This window comes from Lacerta agilis, chromosome 2 (assembly GCF_009819535.1).
Source record: "Lacerta agilis isolate rLacAgi1 chromosome 2, rLacAgi1.pri, whole genome shotgun sequence".
Classification (NCBI taxonomy): domain Eukaryota; kingdom Metazoa; phylum Chordata; class Lepidosauria; order Squamata; family Lacertidae; genus Lacerta; species Lacerta agilis.
This window is the reverse complement of record NC_046313.1, coordinates 9268897-9286859: the sequence shown is the minus strand read 5'-3', so window position 1 is coordinate 9286859 and position 17963 is coordinate 9268897. Positions and strand designations below refer to the sequence as shown.

The 17963-nt window shown below is 41.4% G+C and overlaps 1 protein-coding gene across 2 annotated transcripts in view; it reads left to right on the top strand.

The window, feature by feature from the left end:
* ATF7 (activating transcription factor 7) overlaps positions 1-17963 on the top strand; it is an 80350-nt gene that overhangs the window by 37125 nt on the left and 25262 nt on the right. For both annotated transcript variants that reach the window (XM_033138520.1, XM_033138521.1), the window contains exon 2: positions 14030-14126. In XM_033138520.1, coding sequence (XP_032994411.1) covers positions 14030-14126 — 97 coding nt within the window. The remainder of the gene's footprint in view (positions 1-14029; positions 14127-17963) is intronic.

Genomic DNA, 17963 nt, shown 5'->3' with positions numbered 1-17963 from the left:
AAGTCCCAAGCTTAGGTTTATAAAGAGGATGAGGATGAGTAATTAAGTGTTTTCTTTGTGTGTATTTTATGTGGTTTTTGTAGTGTATGTATTTGTGTTTTGTGTATTTTTGTTATTAAAATCCAATAAATTCTTGGGGGGGGGGAATGACTTAGCCTTTGCTTGAGAAGGATCACTGAGTCAGAGATTCAGGAACTGTGAAACATTTGCAATTTGTGGTTCATGTAATAAACAGTAGGATTTTGCAAGAGGGCCAGAATCCAGTCTTGTTTTCTTTAGTGAATATAAAATACCTTTCTGCATCTCTTCTTCCCCCATTGCCCCCAACTCAAACACACACACACACACACACAGGCCCAAGTGGTGCCCTCTAGATGTTTCAATCTACAACTCCTATCAGATTCAGCCACCATGGCCAGTTGTCAGGAGTGATGAGAGTCCACCAGCACCTAGAGGGCACCGGGTTGGCAATCCCTTGTAATTTAACGCAGGCAGTCTCATGAATTGCAGTCTGGGTCTGCATGTGGCTGGTCAGCTTGGTGCTGTTCCTTCTCTTTATGTGCTGTAAGAGACGCTTCACATTGTGGCTACACTAGATATGACTTGGGCGGAGGCATGTTTGCATATTAACACATCTTCCCCGTGTATAAAGTGCATGTCTAATTTTGCAACAAAAACTGCATGCTGCACTTTGCTGCTTGAACCTTCTTGTGCACAGTATCATACCAGCTGTACATGGATACTTTGAAGGTACAGAAGAGAGATCAGTGGGCACCTTATAACAGGTATGCTTCGCATATACAGGTGAAACTCGAAAAATTAGAATATCGTGGGGAGGTTCATTTCTTTCAGTGATTCAACTTAAGAGGTGAAACTAATATACGAGATAGACTCATGACATGCACAGCGAGATATGTCAAGCCTTTATTTGTTTTAATTGTGATTATTATGGCGTACAGCTGATGAGAACCCCAAATTAACAATCTCAACTTTGGGTTTTTCATCAGCTGTACGCCATTATCATCACAATTACAACAAATAAATCATATCTTGCTTTGCATGTCATGAGTCTCTCTCATAAATTAAACTCCAGTAGCTAATGAAAACAATTGCTTACATAAATGAACTTTTCCACGATATTCTAATTTTTTGAGTTTCACCTGGAGTGTTCAAACTACATGTGTAAGTGCGCACACATGCAGAGGGCTCCCAGCCTCCCTGAATTTTGTTTTGGCCCTCTTAGTCTATGGCATTTCTTTTCTTTCAGTGATTCAACTTAAAAGGTGAAACTAATATATGAGATAGACTCATGACATGCAAAGCGAGATATGTCAAGCTTTTATTTGTTATAATTGTCATGATTATGGCGTACAGCTGATGAGAACCCCAAATTCACAATTTCAACTTGGGGGTTTTCATCAGCTGAACGCCACAATCATCACAATTATAACAAACAAAGGCTTGATGTATCTCGCTTTGCATGTCAGGAGTCTATCTCATATATTAAACTCGAGTAGCTAATGAAAACAATTGCTTACATAAATGGACTTTTCCACGATAATCTAATTTTTCGAGTTTCACCTGTACATAGGACCTCCTCTCTCCACTTCCCACTTACCCCTCCAGAGCAGATGGGGTGGGGCAAGGAGAGGGAGAGGAATTCCCATCGTTGAGGTGGAAATCTTTGCACTAAAAGGATATAACCTGCTGTTTCAGTCTATAAAGAGCCACTCCACTGGTTGCCAGTGACAAGCTAAAATTGCCTGCAGAAACCAAGCAATGCAGCTTTTGTAAATAAATGTTTGGTTTGTTGGTTCTTTCTTCAAACAACGGATGTGTCCCAAATGCTTAACATAAGTATATTTGAGCAGACAAAATCAGTAAAAATGTTCTGTACTAGCAAGGTCTATGGACTCATTTTATTTTAAAGGTGGTTGACCTACATTTTAGAGTTACAAAGAAGAAAAATGTGGCGATAAATTCCAATTTAGTAGATTACTGCAGTTATTACAGGATTTCAGTATTAACACTACTGATATACCATCTTTAATGACCAGGGATGCAAGTAAGGTTTATGTAAGCGGTGTTGCTATAAGCTTGGCTTCCTATGTAAATAAATAAACAAACTGAGAAACAAACACAAGATGAGTTTAATTTGAAAGGTCAGAGGATTAGAACAATATAATAAAAATAATCGAGATAATGAAGCTGGAGGAAGTAAAGAAAAATATGTAGTAGATAATAAGCTGCAAAAGCCTTAAAAGTGTTATGAGAGAGATAAAAGGAGATAAAAGGAAGAAAATTATTCCTCAATAACTAAACAACAACGTTAAGAGAGATTAGCAGAATTTATTGCATTTTATAAATTTATGTGTGGTTTGAGGCATCCACAGGACAAAGGCTTCAATGAGTTCTTTGCCAATACAGACATTCCTAAATTTAAATGAAGATCATATCATATTTTTTAAAGTCTCATAATTTTTCAAGAGATAAAATAAAGCAGATGCAGATAAAATCAAATAATTTTCTATGATTAGATAGGTTCTGAACCAAATATTATGAGGTATTCATTAATTAAAACCTCTAGTTAATACCATACTCCATATAAAATGCTAGGAACACCACATGATATGAATAAATCCTTGAAAGGAAATGCCTGACATTAACCAATTGATGCAGGCCAAATTTTCTGCTGAGTGAGGATTATTATAAAAATTTAGCACATTTAGCAGAATCAATAAAGTGGTAATCAGTAAACTGGTAGGAAATTGTTTGGTGACAATCTGGATTTTATTGTAGAAATATTTTTTTAAAAAAATCATAAATCATTAGATGAACATTGAACTTAATTGCTAATTATGGGTGGGGCGTTATTGGGCTGTTTTTGTTTTTGTTGTGTATTTTGTGCTTTTTTTGTTGTGCTTTTATCCTGAGAACCGCCCTGAGACCTGTAGGTATAGGGCGGAATTATTATTATTATTATTATTATTAATAATAATAATAATAATAAAGTCAGATAGACTATACCAATTAAATCTTCAACCATTTAACTTTAAAATTACCGTTTGGGTGGAATGCATTAATATGATTTATAAATACTTCTCCAGTTAGTGGTCAAAAATCAGAAAACATAGCTTTTACAAAGAAGGACTTTCAGAATGACTGTACCGCTATCTGCTTATTTGCAATTAGTATTGAACGATCCACAGTTATCATTATCGGCCCTGTTAAACTTGAAAAGTACAAATACTACACTTGATTAGCAAAAGGTACAAATTTAAAATATTGTGTTGATGTCAGTAGCATATTTTCACTAATAAATATAACTAAGACTTTAATCCTGTAAATAGTTTTTTCAGTTTGTTCAGTTAGCATCATGTGTTGTTTGGGCTTTCCTACTGGTAAAAAAATATGGTACTTCAAAATGGTGAATAATGTAAATCTTTACAGTTAAGGTATGGTTATAGGGTAAGAGAGAAATTTGTAGAAATGATAAAATATAAAAAAGGTAGTACAGCTGTAGGAAAACAGAATTTTGATATATGCTAATTCAACCCATTTCATCCTCATGCTTCTTTGGGGATTATAAAACACCTCAGTCCACATTGAACCAGAAAAGCGGATGGCTAACAAACACAACTGCTCCCACATCATTTTGGCCCTGGTACTTCTGATTTACACAAGGTGACAACATGGGGAGTTCAGATCTTTCAAATGAAAGACCAACATTCTAATCACAGTGCCTTGTAAAAATAAATACCGGTAAATAAAAATCCACTCTCAAGCTCAAGAAGTAATGCTATTTTTGGCCTCCTGACCATGACTCCGCTTCCCTGGTTCTGAGTCATAAAAGCTTCTGAATTCATAACTACTTTTAAAAAAGAAAGAAAGGCTTGTTTGCTTAACTTGTGCCAAATAAATGAATAAATAAATATTTATACCCCGCCCGTCTGGCTGGGTTTCCCCAGCCACTCTGGGCGGCTTCCAACAGAATATTAAAATACAATAATCCATTAAACATTAAAAGCTTCCCTAAACAGGGCTGCCTTCAGATGTCTTCTAAAAGTCTTTGACATCTGGTGGGAGGGCGTTCCACAGGGCGGGTGCCACTACCGAGAAGGCCCTCTGCCTGGTTCCCTGTAACTTGGCTTCTCGTAGCGAGGGAACCGCCAGAAAGCCCTCGGCACTGGACCTCAGTGTCTGGGCAGAACGATGGGGGTGGAGATGCTCCTTCAGGTATACTGGACCGAGGCCGTTTAGGGCTTGAAAGGTCAGCACCAACACTTTGAATTGTGCTCAGAAACGTACTGGGAGCCAATGTAGGTCTTTCAGGACCAGTGTTATATGGTCTCAGTGGCCGCTCCCAGTCACCAGTCTAGCTGCCACATTCTGGATTAGTTGTAGTTTCCGGATCACCTTCAAAGGTAGCCCCACGTAGTAATCCAAGCAAGAGATAACTAGAGCATGCCCCACTCTGGCAAGACAGTCTGCGAGCAGGTAGGGTCTCAGCCTGCATACCAGATGAAGGTGGTAGACAGCTGCCCTGGATACAGAATTAACCTGCGCTTCCATGGACAGCTATGAGTCCAAAATGACTACCAGACTGCACACCTGGTTCTTCAGGGGCACAGTTACCCCATTCAGGACCAAGGAGTCCTCCACACCTGCCCGCCTCCTGTCCCCCAAAAACAGTAGTTCTGTCTTGTCAGGATTCAACCTCAATCTGTTAGCCGCCATCCATCCTCCAACTGCCTTCAGACCAAAAACATGTAGAGGGAATGTTGCAGCAGAAAGATTACCTAGTGCTTGATTTCTGTGTTTTATTACCTCTAACCATAGTTTGATATTCATTCCATACTTGTATTGTGTTTGGGTTTAATGTTTTAATGTAACAGGTTTTAAGTTTCTATGTAGGACAATTTTGTATGGAGTCATAGTTTATGAATTACAGAAACTAAATACTTGTGCATGTCGTCTTAATATGGCAGCTGGGGAGATTGGGTGAGTTACATTGGTCTGTGCAAGGGCGACAGTGATACATACTCATGAAACATATACTACTTCCTGCTTTCATAAGCGCTCCTATGATGTAAGAGTAAAAAGGTAAAGGCACCCCTGACCATAAGGTCCAGTCGCGGACGACTCTGGGGTTGCGGCGCTCATCTCGCTTTACTGGCCAAGTGAGACGGCGTACAGCTTCCGGGTCATGTGGCCAGCATGACTAAGCCGCTTCTGGCAAACCAGAGCAGCGCACGGAAACGCCGTTTACCTTCCCGTCGGAGCGGTACCTATTCATCTATTTGCACTTTGATGTGCTTTCGAACTGCTAGGTTGGCAGGAGCAGGGACCGAGCAACGGGAGCTCACCCCGTCGCGGGGATTCAAACCGCCGACCTTTCGATCGGCAAGCCCTAGGCTCAGTGGTTTAGACCACAGCGCCACCTGCATCCCATTTATGATGTAAGAGTAGGCAGGAGATTAAAACCTAATGATTATATCCATTTGAATTCAAGGATATTGGGGAGGGGCGAATCTTTGGAAGTAGATATGATTGTGAAGACATGAAGCTGCCCTCTGTCGTACCTCAGTTTGGCATCTGTTAAATAGGTTTGCAATGTGCTTTAGTAATAAGCCGACAGAATTTTTATTTTTGAGTGCAGAACTCGAATGATAGGATGCTAGCGAGTTTATAAATGCTCTGATACAGTTGGCTTGTTTGAGGTTATGTGAGAATTCTATGGCTCAGCTGTGTTTGCAAAAGTGTTAGTCACCATTAGTCACTTCCACTGGGTAACATTTGTCTCATTCACGCACCGCATTTTCAGACGTATTTCTGTTTAAAATGAAGTCATGGCTTACGTCTTCAGTATTAAGTGGGCGGCTGAATAAAAGGGTCCGGATTCTTGTTTCAGGCACCCATCCTGAAGTGGGCCACCTATAGGTTTTGCTGCTTTCTCCTCCAAGCAAGCAAAAGTACTTCTGTCAATCTGAATGGCTTGTGTCTTTGTGGCAGGGAGAGGAGAGTGCGGAGAATAGAGGAAATATCCTCTAACTGCTTGGTTTTAGAGCTATATGTAACTCATTCATTTGCTGTTGGGTGGGAGCACATAAATGGAAGGAAAGCTCCAATGCATTATCTTTCTGTGCCTATGAGGTCCACAGATTCTGTTTGGCATGGGACTACTGTGTGCATAATTGCATACCAGGGACTATTGCAGAATAAGTTGCATCTGTCCAACGTAACCTATTCGAGCTATATACACTTTGCTCCCGGTCTTTAATAAGACAGTCCTAATCCACAACAATGAAGTGCTGCTTTCTGCTTTATGCATAGCAGAAAAAGAAAATCCAAGTGACTCAGAATAACCGAGCCAAAGTTTGCTTGTTCAGGAACACTGCTAATATTATTAAAGCTTTTCATGTGAAGCCAATACTAGGCAATAAACACGATGGTCTTTTCTACTTGGTGACTTAAAGAGGATTCCTGTAGCTCAAACAATGAAACTTAAAAATTAAGTCAGGCATTTTAAACCTAGCTCATGTGAGCGAGGAGCTGTGTGACAGGCATGCATTGAGTGTATTTTTCCAACTTACAGCTTAAAGAAGGGGGGGAAGCAAAAACTCGCTATTTTTAATTTTGTTATTCCTGGCTCCGGGTTAAGCAACGGGCAACGTTTAAAGTTGCATACATTTTCAGATAGCTTGCTCATAATGTATATGTGCTGCCGAAGCAAGCACGACTTGGCTTGCTCGTAATATAAATAAGTGTTGCCCAAGAATGTAGCTTGTATTTCTGATATAGTTTATGAAAACAAAAGAACATGGATTAATCATACTTCAGGATGTAAGCACATTTTTTCAAGTAAAAGGCATATATCCACATGGGTCCCTGGAACTGTCAGAGCCAAAAATAACATTTTAGAATTTAAGCGTGAGGCAACTTTCTGGGACTGTAGTGCACATAAATGCATTGAACACTCCGTTTCCCAAAGGAACAGGTCTAGTTGTGGGTTTCTTGATTTCAGCAAGCTGCCAGTAAAATTGAAGGAAAAGTAATTCACTTTTTCAGTAATGTTCATCTGAAATTTCTAAAAGGCACTGTGTGTTTTATACCCTCATTTTTATTTTATTTTTTTTGATACAGACATCCTGTTGCAAGATGGAAATGGTGGGTTTGCAAAGGAACAAAAGAAAGTTGTTTCAGTGTATTGCCACAGCCCCGTCTTTTTCCAACCAAGATTGTTCATTAAGTATTCTTGGGTGCTCACCATCTAGCAAGTTTGTTAAATGGAAATAGGTGCTTTAATTAAAATGTGCCCACTATGGTTTGGTGCCCCCTTCTGCTGTGGTAACTGCTCAGTACTTTTTCAAGCACAATGCATTAACCACTTATACAACACGTTGTAATAGGTTAGTGATATGGCCAGGAAAAGAACCTGAAAACGGCCTTCCTTCCTTCACCCAGAGGTTCACCCAGAGGTTCACAAACATTGCTTGACTTTCTACCCATTATTTGAGGATGCTGTCAGCCTTCTCTCTCCATACAGAGTCCTCATAGCATAGGGTTGCCATTATTTCAAACAGTGAAAATCCGTACTGAAAAGTTGTTGAGCTTTTTTTTTTTTTTTTTTTTTTGGGAAATTCACAAAAAAACTGGTACCCTACCTGACTGAAAGGGATGCGGGTGGCGCTGTGGGCTTGCTGATCAGAAGGTCGGCAGTTCGCATCCCCGTGACGGAGTGAGCTCCCGTTGCTCGGTCCCAGCTCCTGCCTACCTAGTAGTTCAAAAGCACGTCAAAGTGCAAGTAGATAAATAGGTACCGCTCCGGCGGGAAGGTAAACGCCGTTTCCGTGCGCTGCTCTGGTTTGCCAGAAGCGGCTTAGTCATGCTGGCCACATGACACGGAAGCTGTACACCGGCTCCCTCGGCCATTAACACGAGATGAGCGCCGCAACCCCAGAGTCGGACACGACTGGACCTAATGGTCAGGGGTCCCTTTACCTGACTGCAGCCCTATCATAGCACATCAGATGGCTTCGTAGAGAGACAGAATATTTTCTCATTTGTGCAGGGATTTGAAGAAGGTCAAAAATTGCCCTGGGGTTTCAAGAAGGTAAGCCCAAAGCAGGAGTCTCTACTGATCAGCAAGTTGAGACTCCTGTTTCTTAGCTTCTTGTCAGCTGCTTGATAACTTGGAGGACTGGGTTTGTGGAGCCCTGGCCACACCTATTGTTTCAGGTAGATTTGTTTAGTTTGTGGCTGAGTTCTAAATCCTTTTAAAAATATTGTAGAAAACTTTAATCAGCCTGTGGCTTCCATTCATGAGGCCCGCTGTTCACATAATGCAAATTGGCCAGGCTTCAGTTGTCCTGTGCTGCCATTATACATTACCCATGGACCAAAGAAGAAAGAGCCACAACAGGGGCTTTGGGATAAATTAAGTACAAAGCTTTGTAACTTTGTTAAAATCTATGACACGCAAAGCATCAGTAGAATTCCAAGACAGTCAACCCTTTCCCAAAGGTTGAGGCAGCACAATTTTGCTTTTGTTTCAACCCACGTTCTGGCCTCAAGGTTTGTAGCAGCCTGCCAGGATTTGTTCTGCAAGCTTCCTGGCAATATTCACCGAAGGTACTTTGCAGGGCAGATAAGCCAGTCATTTTATGACCTGTTGCTTTCTATGAGATTTTATAAAAGCAGGATAACATGATTATGATCGGTGTTGGCATTATGCTGAAGTTCCCTTGCATTACGGCTTTTAGCGTGCTCTCTCTGACAACAGATACAAGTCAGCAACAGTAAGCCAACAAACGGACAGGGCAGATTGACCCTCTCTAGAGCAGGAGTGGGCAACCTCCACAGGCCTAGGCAGCATGGCCAATGGCTGGGGTGGATTTTCAGTGCCACCTTAATACTGATTTCTTCATCCATGTTTCTGGAGGAAATTAAGCTGAGGTGTAAACTGGATGAAACTGTTTTGTTTATTGCTGCTGATATGAAATTAGCTTAATGTTATGATTATGTTGATTTGAGTGACTTTATGAGTGATTTTACTGTTTTAATGTGAATACTAGCTGAGAAAAACATTATAGCCCAACTTACAAGACAATTACATGAAACAAGCTGAGATAAAATCTTCCTTTTCTGAATATGGCCAAACTTTCTTTTCTTCCTGATACCCCCCCCCCAAAAAAAGCTATTATTGTTGCTCTCTTTTTTTTGAAGAGCAGGAACACAAAAACTAGTTGCAAAACATATTAATGTAAATTTGCATTATAAAATGTGTTGTTGCAGAAATGATATTTGGCAGTTGCATTATTCCAAACACTTGCAGTTGAAAATTCAGGCCACCCTGCTTCTTTTTCTTCTGTCTCTTCTCATTACCTTCCCCAACTTTTCACAAAGATCCTCAGGTCAACCTATTAGCTCCTGACCCAGGGTGTGAGTGCTGTTCCTGGGATCTATACTGTCTTAAGAGTCTTCCAACAGGCACCTACAAGGAAACATGTGCTTGCAAAGGCTTTCCTTGGCAGCTGCAGAGTGTATACATAAACATACAAATTAGGCTTGAAAGACGCATTCTGTAGATTAAAGATAGCTCAATTGATAGTGCATGAGACACTTAAGCTCAGAGTTATGGGTTCGAGCCCCATGTTTGGTGAAAGATTCATGCATTGCAGAGGGTTGGACTAGATGACCCTCATGGTCCCTTCCACTTCTATGATTCTATGTAGTCAGTGGAATATGCTGTGGTATGTGCTTGTGTGTTCAGTTGTTTGTGCGGTACCCAAAACAGTTATTCCGGTTTGCATATGTAACTTTAAGAGTTGTTAACTTTTAATAACGTGAGCTTATTTTTCACAACTCCATCCCATTCCTTTTTCCTTGTGGCTTATAGATTGTGAGCCTGAGGACAGGGACTGTTTTAGTACTTGTTTTTGTATGGTGCTCTGAGAACCTTTTCCATAAAAGGAAGAAGAAGAAGAAGAAGAAGAAGAAGAAGAAGAAGAAGAAGAAGAAGAAGAAGAAGAAGAAGAGTTTGGATTTGATAGCCTGCTTTTCACTACCCGAAGGAATCTCAAAGCGGCTAACATTCTCCTTTCCCTTCCTCCCTCACAACAAACACTCTGTGAGGTGAGTGGGGCTGAGAGATTTCAGAGAAGTGTGACTAGCCCAAGGTCACTCAGCAGCTGCATGTGGAGGAGTGGAGACGCGAACCCGGTTCCCCAGATTACGAGTCTACCGCTCTTAACCACTACACCACACTGGGTGGGGTATATACCGGGTATACTGTAAATCATCATCATCTGTGCCTCTGATCAAATGTTCTCTTTCGAGGAGTATGTCTGGATTTTGGGGGTTATTAAAACAGGTTTCAAATGGACTCTGTATTCACAGAGCAATGGACTGAATGAATCTCTCATTATCCTTATAACAGGTGCAGTTAGCGTGTTATCGTTTTCTCTCTCTAAATATTTGAAATCAGTCTTTCTGGCGTGGAAGAGAAGACCACATGCCTACAGCTACCAGAGCCATTCTCCACTTCTTTTTAAGTGTTTGAAGGGAGCCCTTCCGGAGTCTGAACTTGTCAGTTGGGGGAAGAGGTTAAAACACTAGTACTGTGTGGTTCAGATGGTTATCCTTTCATCTCACGTTCCATCCCTTTCCCTTCTGTGTGGAGAGGCATGGTTTAGGACTGAAGTGCCATGGTTAGTCTCTAGGTTTTGGCATTCATTAGAAAGCAGCAGAATCTGTTTCAGTTTGCCACACGATAAACATCGCAGAGCAATTAAAATCCTTTGAAAGCTTGTAAACAAATGTGGCTTAGAACAGAGGCACGTATCTTGTCCTAGCAAGGCTGGTAGAGGTTGGATCTGTTCCATGAGTCTGATAACAAGTATCCAAATTCCAGGTAGCTAAGGCTGGGTCAGACAGGACAGGACCTGAGCCAACTCCCAATGTAAATCCCAGAAGCAATGGAAACTGTTTCAACAACAGTCTGAGCTCAACTGCATGCCAAAATAGTGAAGCAGTCCTTCTGCATGCCCTTCTCCAGTTAGGTATAATTTAAGGGGCAGCACTTTGTCTTGGAGGCTGACATTCCTACTTGGCCAGATGGCCTCCATCTATCCCTCTGCCTTCTCTGCTGGAAGCTTAGGGTAGACTAAGGGGCTGTAGGCAGTTCATGGACCCATAAATCCTGGTTCATCCTCATTTTGAAGAATCTGAACTCTGGGCTTCAAAAGAGCACCTTCTCCCCCCGGGTGGCTTGCAGAGCATTTTACTCTGAGTGGACCTCAGATCAGCTTCTGGGTCTGTGTTGAACCACTCAGCCAGAGTCCTACTGCACACACATCTCCATAGACATCTCCTCTGCATCAGAACTTCTGTACAGCATGTGGTTTCTGTATTCTGGGACATAAGGGCATGAAGAGAATTTCTAAGATTAAACAAAATGTAGCTGAAGATCAGAGTAGAAGCCACAGTCTCCATGACTGAGCCTTACTGAGCAACATGGATTACTTCTTCAAATGCCATGATTATATGGCAGTGACAGTGCTTTGATTACCAATCCCTACTGAAATATGGCACAGTGTTACAGCACTTGAAGAAAAAAAAAAACCTTGATGCCACAAATCCTTCAATGGTGGCAAATAAATGAGTTTTGACTCCCTATTACAATGTTTTATGGCCCTGCTGCCACTGCTTGCCATTCTGCCAAAGTAAAAACTCCATCCGCTAGTTCCATACCAGATTGTGGTGTCAAAGAAATAGGAGTTGTAGATGTGGGTTTTAATTTTATTTTCTTCCTTGGATGTTTTGTTTTTTAAGCTGCTTTTGAAATAGTGGCAGATTTGCTGGTAAATGGTTTACTTGCTACCTTCATTCTACACCTTCCAGAGAGAATAAATTGCTTTCACGCTGCTTTTGCTCATCCTAACTACTTTCAAAATTCTTAGTGCTTTTTGAAGTATTGAGTTGAAGTCATAAAAGGCAAAGGAGTGATCTGGAAAGTATAGTTTGCAACAACATTCATTAGATGCGTAGCGTGAAAAAAATATCACCTCGCTCATTCATGATGTAATCGTGGAAGAGGAGGCCAACCTGGCATGTGTCACCAAGACCTGGGAGGTTCAGGAAGGTGGGCTTGATTTCACCCAACTCTGCTCACCCATGTACTCAGTGCAACACTATGGCAGACCAGAGGGGTAGAGGAGGTCGCCATGGTCCATCAGACGTCTGTGACCATCACCAAGGAACCACATCTCTTAGTAGCTGAATTGGAGGACCTGTATCTGCTTTTGGGCCAGAGAGTCGGTCTCCCTGAATGCTGGCCAAGGTGGTCTCAGAAGTAGTGTTGAAGACACCAAACAAGATAGTCCTTATCTTGTTTGGTGTCTTCAACATTCACGCCGAGGCTGCTTGTGGGCTGACTCAGAACTTCATGGCCTGCATGATAACCATGGGGCTGTCTCAAGTTGTCATTGGTCCAGTACATGGAGTGGGACATACCTTCAACTTAGTTTTTGCTCCTGATGGCACAATAAGTGGTCTGATAGCCGGGAGGGGGGTAATCTTTTTGATTGAACTGGCTCTGCAGGATGGGTGTTGGGGGCACTGTTTTATGGTGGTTCTGATCGTACCTGCAAGGTCAGTTCCAAAGAGTAGTCAAAAATATTAGTCTTATAAAGCTGGAAGGCTGAGGTGGCCTCAGCTGCCTATGGGTGATATCCAACTAAGCCATACTTGGAGAAGACCCACTCAATCAATTGGGGGGGGGGTGGTAAAAATGCAGCTATACCACATTTTTCTGGAACTGATTGTTGATTATGGTCATGGGCTTCACTGTCGTATAAAGCACTGTCTGCTTTAAAAGGATTTGGTTCTGTTTTGGAGAGGCCGGTCAGTATTGGCAGGCAATTCACTGGAGCAAATTGTTGTTCAATGGGGGAAATGAAGTAGTAATAATTCTGATAAATGAAGCCTTGATATATTCAGTTTGGTGTTCAGTTAGGAGTTTGGTCTAAGTTTAATACGATATTTAGAGTAAAGAGCACACTTCCCATTTGAAGAAAGCTATTTTGGTTCATTTGTGTTTACTGTAGTAGGGAATAAAAACAAAAAAAAATGTTTAAAACTATTTCTTTCTGAAAATGTAGTAGCTTTTATTTGTTCACTTCCATCAATATTGCAAAAGGTCTTTATGGATGTTTTGGTGACATGCAAATATAACCCAATTTTATTTTATCACCTGCCTTTTATAAGACTAATAATGGTTGGCTGTCTTTACCTTGAACTCTCATGTGGGAAATCCAGTATTACCAGTAGAGTCCCAGAGACCAGGACCAGCTGTACTTTGTTCCTTCCTATAATAATATTGCAGGTGGAACATAGCATATTTTGGCACACGAGATGTAAAGGCCCTTGTTCATTGGGAGTGATGATTGAGCTCTTGCATTTCTGTATTTGTAGCCATTGGCCACTGATCTTGAGCCAGCCTAGCTCAGTCATGTTTCATAAACTGAGGACCAAATCGCCTTGTAGATGCCAGCTCTGTTTGGCACAATTCAGGCCATTAACTGATGCTACTCCTACCCCTCCATTGCCAATAGTAAATAATTTCCCTCTCCATTAGTCAATAATAAAGTGGCACATTTTGCAGAGCACTGCAGAGAGAATATTTCATGTTTCCGAGTCTAGTGCAGTAACTACACACTGTTGCCTTTTTTCTTCCCTTTTTAAATTTTGATTATTAAACCCGTTTCTCTCTATTAGCCAGGAGCTCAACATGTTATGGCTTTCCCCCTTCCATTTAGAGAAAATGTGTTCATGCAGCACTTCTCCCACAATCTGGCCTGTTCTGTTTTTGCTTTACACTTTGTAGTGATTATATTATAGCCACTGTCCTGGGGCACTCCCACCCCACCCCAAATCCTGGTGTAGAATGTACAGTTATAATATTAAGTGTGTTTGTGCACTTATTGTTCTCTCTTTCCTCTCCCCTCCTCCCTGCCATTTTTCATTTTAGAGGTTTACAAATGAGGACCACCTGGCTGTTCATAAACTCAAGCATGAAATGACACTGAAATTTGGTCCTGCCAGAACGGATTCAGTCATCATAGCAGGTACGTGTTGCAATCTAGATCAGTTTGGAAAGGAGCACAGTTAATACAGTCCAAAATTGTAAGATCAATACCAGAGACCAGATGCACTGAATAATATCTGCTCTAATCAAATTGTGACCTTTGTTTATTCAGAAAGAGGTAGAAGGAAGGAGGAAAGAAAGAAAGAAAGAAAGAAAGAAAGAAAGAAAGAAAGAAGGAAGGAAGGAAGGAAAGAAAGTGAGAGGCTTCTAGAACTCTTGCCTCTTTATGTATTGTGGCAATACCAGGTTTTGTGTTTTAAGGGTGAAAATTTTACAGACAAAAAGGCTTTTCACATTTCTCCATACTTTTTATTCAGGGTGATAAACAAAAGCTGACAAGCTCTGCTTCCTTCTCTCCTCCCAGGTGTCAATTTTCTGAAGCTTTTAGGCTGTCACTTAATAAATTTGAAACTCCATCTCATGCATTGGCTGTTGCTGGGAGTGCATTTGCAGAGTCCAGATGAGTCTCTCGCAACAGGCACAGTCAATGCAACCCTTTATACAAGATTTCAGGGAAATATACCTGGCTGTCTCAACAGTAGGCTGTTGCCATAAGCTGTAGGCTGTTGCAGTTGAGGAATGTCCCCGCACCCTGTCAATTATCCTTCATTTGTGAATCCTTAAAAGGAAGTGGCAGGGTTGCAATAATTGAATGAAATGGCTTTTTCTCTGTTGAATAGTGAAAGAAGGAAAAATATTCTGTTATATGTAGGAGTTTCTACTTGAGAATTAGTCTGCACTGTTTTTGATTACTGTTAATGTCCTTTATGTGGAGCTGCCCTGAAAGACGGCCCTGAAGCATCAGTAGGTGCAGAAAGCAGCAGCAGCAAGAACACTTTAAAGAGTTATAATGCACATCAATCTCTGACTTTTGTCTTCTGGGTTTCTGGGGGTTTTCCTGTTGTTATTCTGTCTCTCACAGCTACAATAAACCTCCCATTAAAATTATGGACTGGTCATTTCTTCATCAGAGGGCAAATGGGCAAATTTAGCAGGGGATCAAATACTTTCCCCTCCTCACTGTAGATATGCAGCATGGAAAACAAAGGTGAAAAAAAAAAATCCTACCCAACCCACCCACACTGTTAACAGTTCTTCACTGAACGCCAGTATGTTTGATACCATTATGTTTGGTTAGAGGCCAATCAAACATAAGGGAATATGAAAAAGGCAGACTGTAGCAGATAAACAGGGGGACATATATCCTTCCAACCATCACGTCTTAACAGCCAGATATGTAAAGATGCTGCTGGCAACACCTTACTCACATGGCACTGTGTTTTAATAATGTATTTATCTCTTACTGTTATTTGAGTGTTGTTGGTTGTTTGATTGTTTTAATATCTTACAATTTTATTACGTTGCTGTTGTTTTTACTGATTGTGCTGTAAGCTACCTTGGGAGGGCGAACACCCTAAAAGGTGGGATCTAAAAAATTATTTGTGAATTAACTTAACATGCATGTTTCCGTTTGCTTGCCGTATACAGGCAATGGCTGTTTTGTGCAGGGGTTGTGTTCCTGACCGCCCCTCCCCGCTCATTGGTGGAACATATGTAAACCTGCCCTGGCCCCATTATGCCCCCTTTCCCGAACACTTCCAGGGGCAGCCCGATGCCCATATGCATGGTCACTCATCAACTGGAAGAGCTTAAAACGATTGTTGCCTGTATTCCACAGGATGGATGTGGGAAGGAGCTTTTGAGCCTTTTGACAGTTTTTAAAAACTTGTAGAATTTTGGCAGGTGTGGTTTATTTCATTCCCTCAGCACTGACAGGAAATACCTCTTAGGTGCACTTATTGATACAGTCCTTTTTTCTTTTTTCTTTTTACTCTTGCTATATAAAAAGTTCAGAAGTCACCATTTGGTTCTGTGTAGCCACACTCTCTCACCAGGTGCTAATGTATTACAAGCAGAATCCTTCTTCCTCTTGGAACGTTTTCTTCCTGACACATAAAGGAACTGCTGGATGAATTGTGCATAGTAGGAGTATTGTGGGTATGAACAGCTGGAGCTAGGACAGAGCAAATCGCTTTTCCCACGTTTTTTTAGCCCCTTTGTCAAGCGCAAAATTATCCACGGTGCTCCAGTGCTGAAAACTGCCATCATCTCCAGTTGTGCATTGTGGTGCTGATAGCGACCATTTCGAGGGTAGGAGATGCAAGTCATTTATTCCTCTTGCGGCAGTTAATGCAGTAAAATAGATGAGTCACTCAGAACTCCTCTCCAGTCCTTGCAAACATCCTGAAAATAACAGCCCACACAGCTTGTGTCTCCCAGCAAGAACAAATCAGACTTTTCTCTCTGTGAGACCATGTAATGTAATTTGCAAACAGAAGGTTCCCCTGAGATTCTGAGCTTGCTAGTATCTGCCAAGCTAGCAAAAAGTCCAGCAAAATCCAAGTTATGTGGACCTAGATTTTCACCAAGGCAGTCTGTATCCCATCTTTCTGCAGCTATACTGCACCAAGTTCCTTTCTGGGAGGGGGTGGGGCATGGCTTTAGCCTTCATGGATTTTAACATAAGCTGTGAGCAATTTATTGTGACTATGTATAACTAACTATGTAATTGCTTCCCTTTCCCATATTATGAGTTAATGCATAATAAGCATATCTATCCAAATATACATAATTCAGGGCGCTGTTTTACTTGATGCAGACATGGTAAAAAAAAAATTATCTTAGTGCAGAATGTACACCACCCTTTAGGTACAAAGCAGAAACAGGTTCATGTAGTAGTTGGAAATAGGCATTCGGGAGCAGAAGTGAAGTAACTGATGCTTTCTAAATAGTCACTCTTCCAGTTTCTCTATGGCAAGTAAGATTCATCTCTAGGCAATTAAGAATAGGTGGGGGGTTTTGGGGGGTGGGCATGTTGGTAAAACAATTAATTTTATTTCATTAAGATTTTTGTAAATTGGAAGAGAATTGATGGTAGGCTTATTTAGGCCACTGATGTGCCATAAATGTTCTTAAACAGATACGTATGTTGTTCAGTCGTTCAGTCGTGTCCGACTCTTCGTGACCCCATGTACCAGAGCACGCCAGGCACGCCTATCCTTCACTGCCTCTCGCAGTTTGGCCAAACTCATGTTAGTAGCTTCGAGAACACTGTCCAACCATCTCATCCTCTGTCGTCCCCTTCTCCTTGTGCCCTCCATCTTTCCCAACATCAGGGTCTTTTCTAGGGATTCTTCTCTTCTCATGAGGTGGCCAAAGTACTGGAGCCTCAACTTCAGGATCTGTCCTTCTAGTGAGTACTCAGGGCTGATTTCTTTGAGAATGGATAGGTTTGATCTTCTTGCAGTCCATGGGACTCTCAAGAGTCTCCTCCAGCACCATAATTCAAAAGCATCAATTCTACGGCGATCAGCCTTCTTTATGGTCCAGCTCTCACTTCCGTACATTACTACTGGGAAAACCATAGCTTTAACTATACGGACCTTTGTCGGCAAGGTGATGTCTTTGCTTTTTAAGATACGTATGAGCTAATAGTAAAAATAAAAAGGTATAAAAAGAATTGTAGATTGCCTTAAATTTGCACTTAAAAGATATTAGTGAGATCATTGACAAAAGGCTGAAGCCCTTCGCAAGTGACAGATGTGTTTTCTCAATGATATTTAAGCTGGGCCATAATACTGTTGTCAGGAGACTGCCATCGCCGGAAGCCAAGAAGGTGCCAGGGCTTTATCAGTATCGCGAGCCCCCGTCTCCGGTGCTGAGCTCTTCATCTTCGTCCAGTGGGAGGAGCAGTAATTCCTCTAGTGGGGAGGGGGAGATGGAAACAGGAAATGGGAGCCGGGGCTGTGACGGGGGA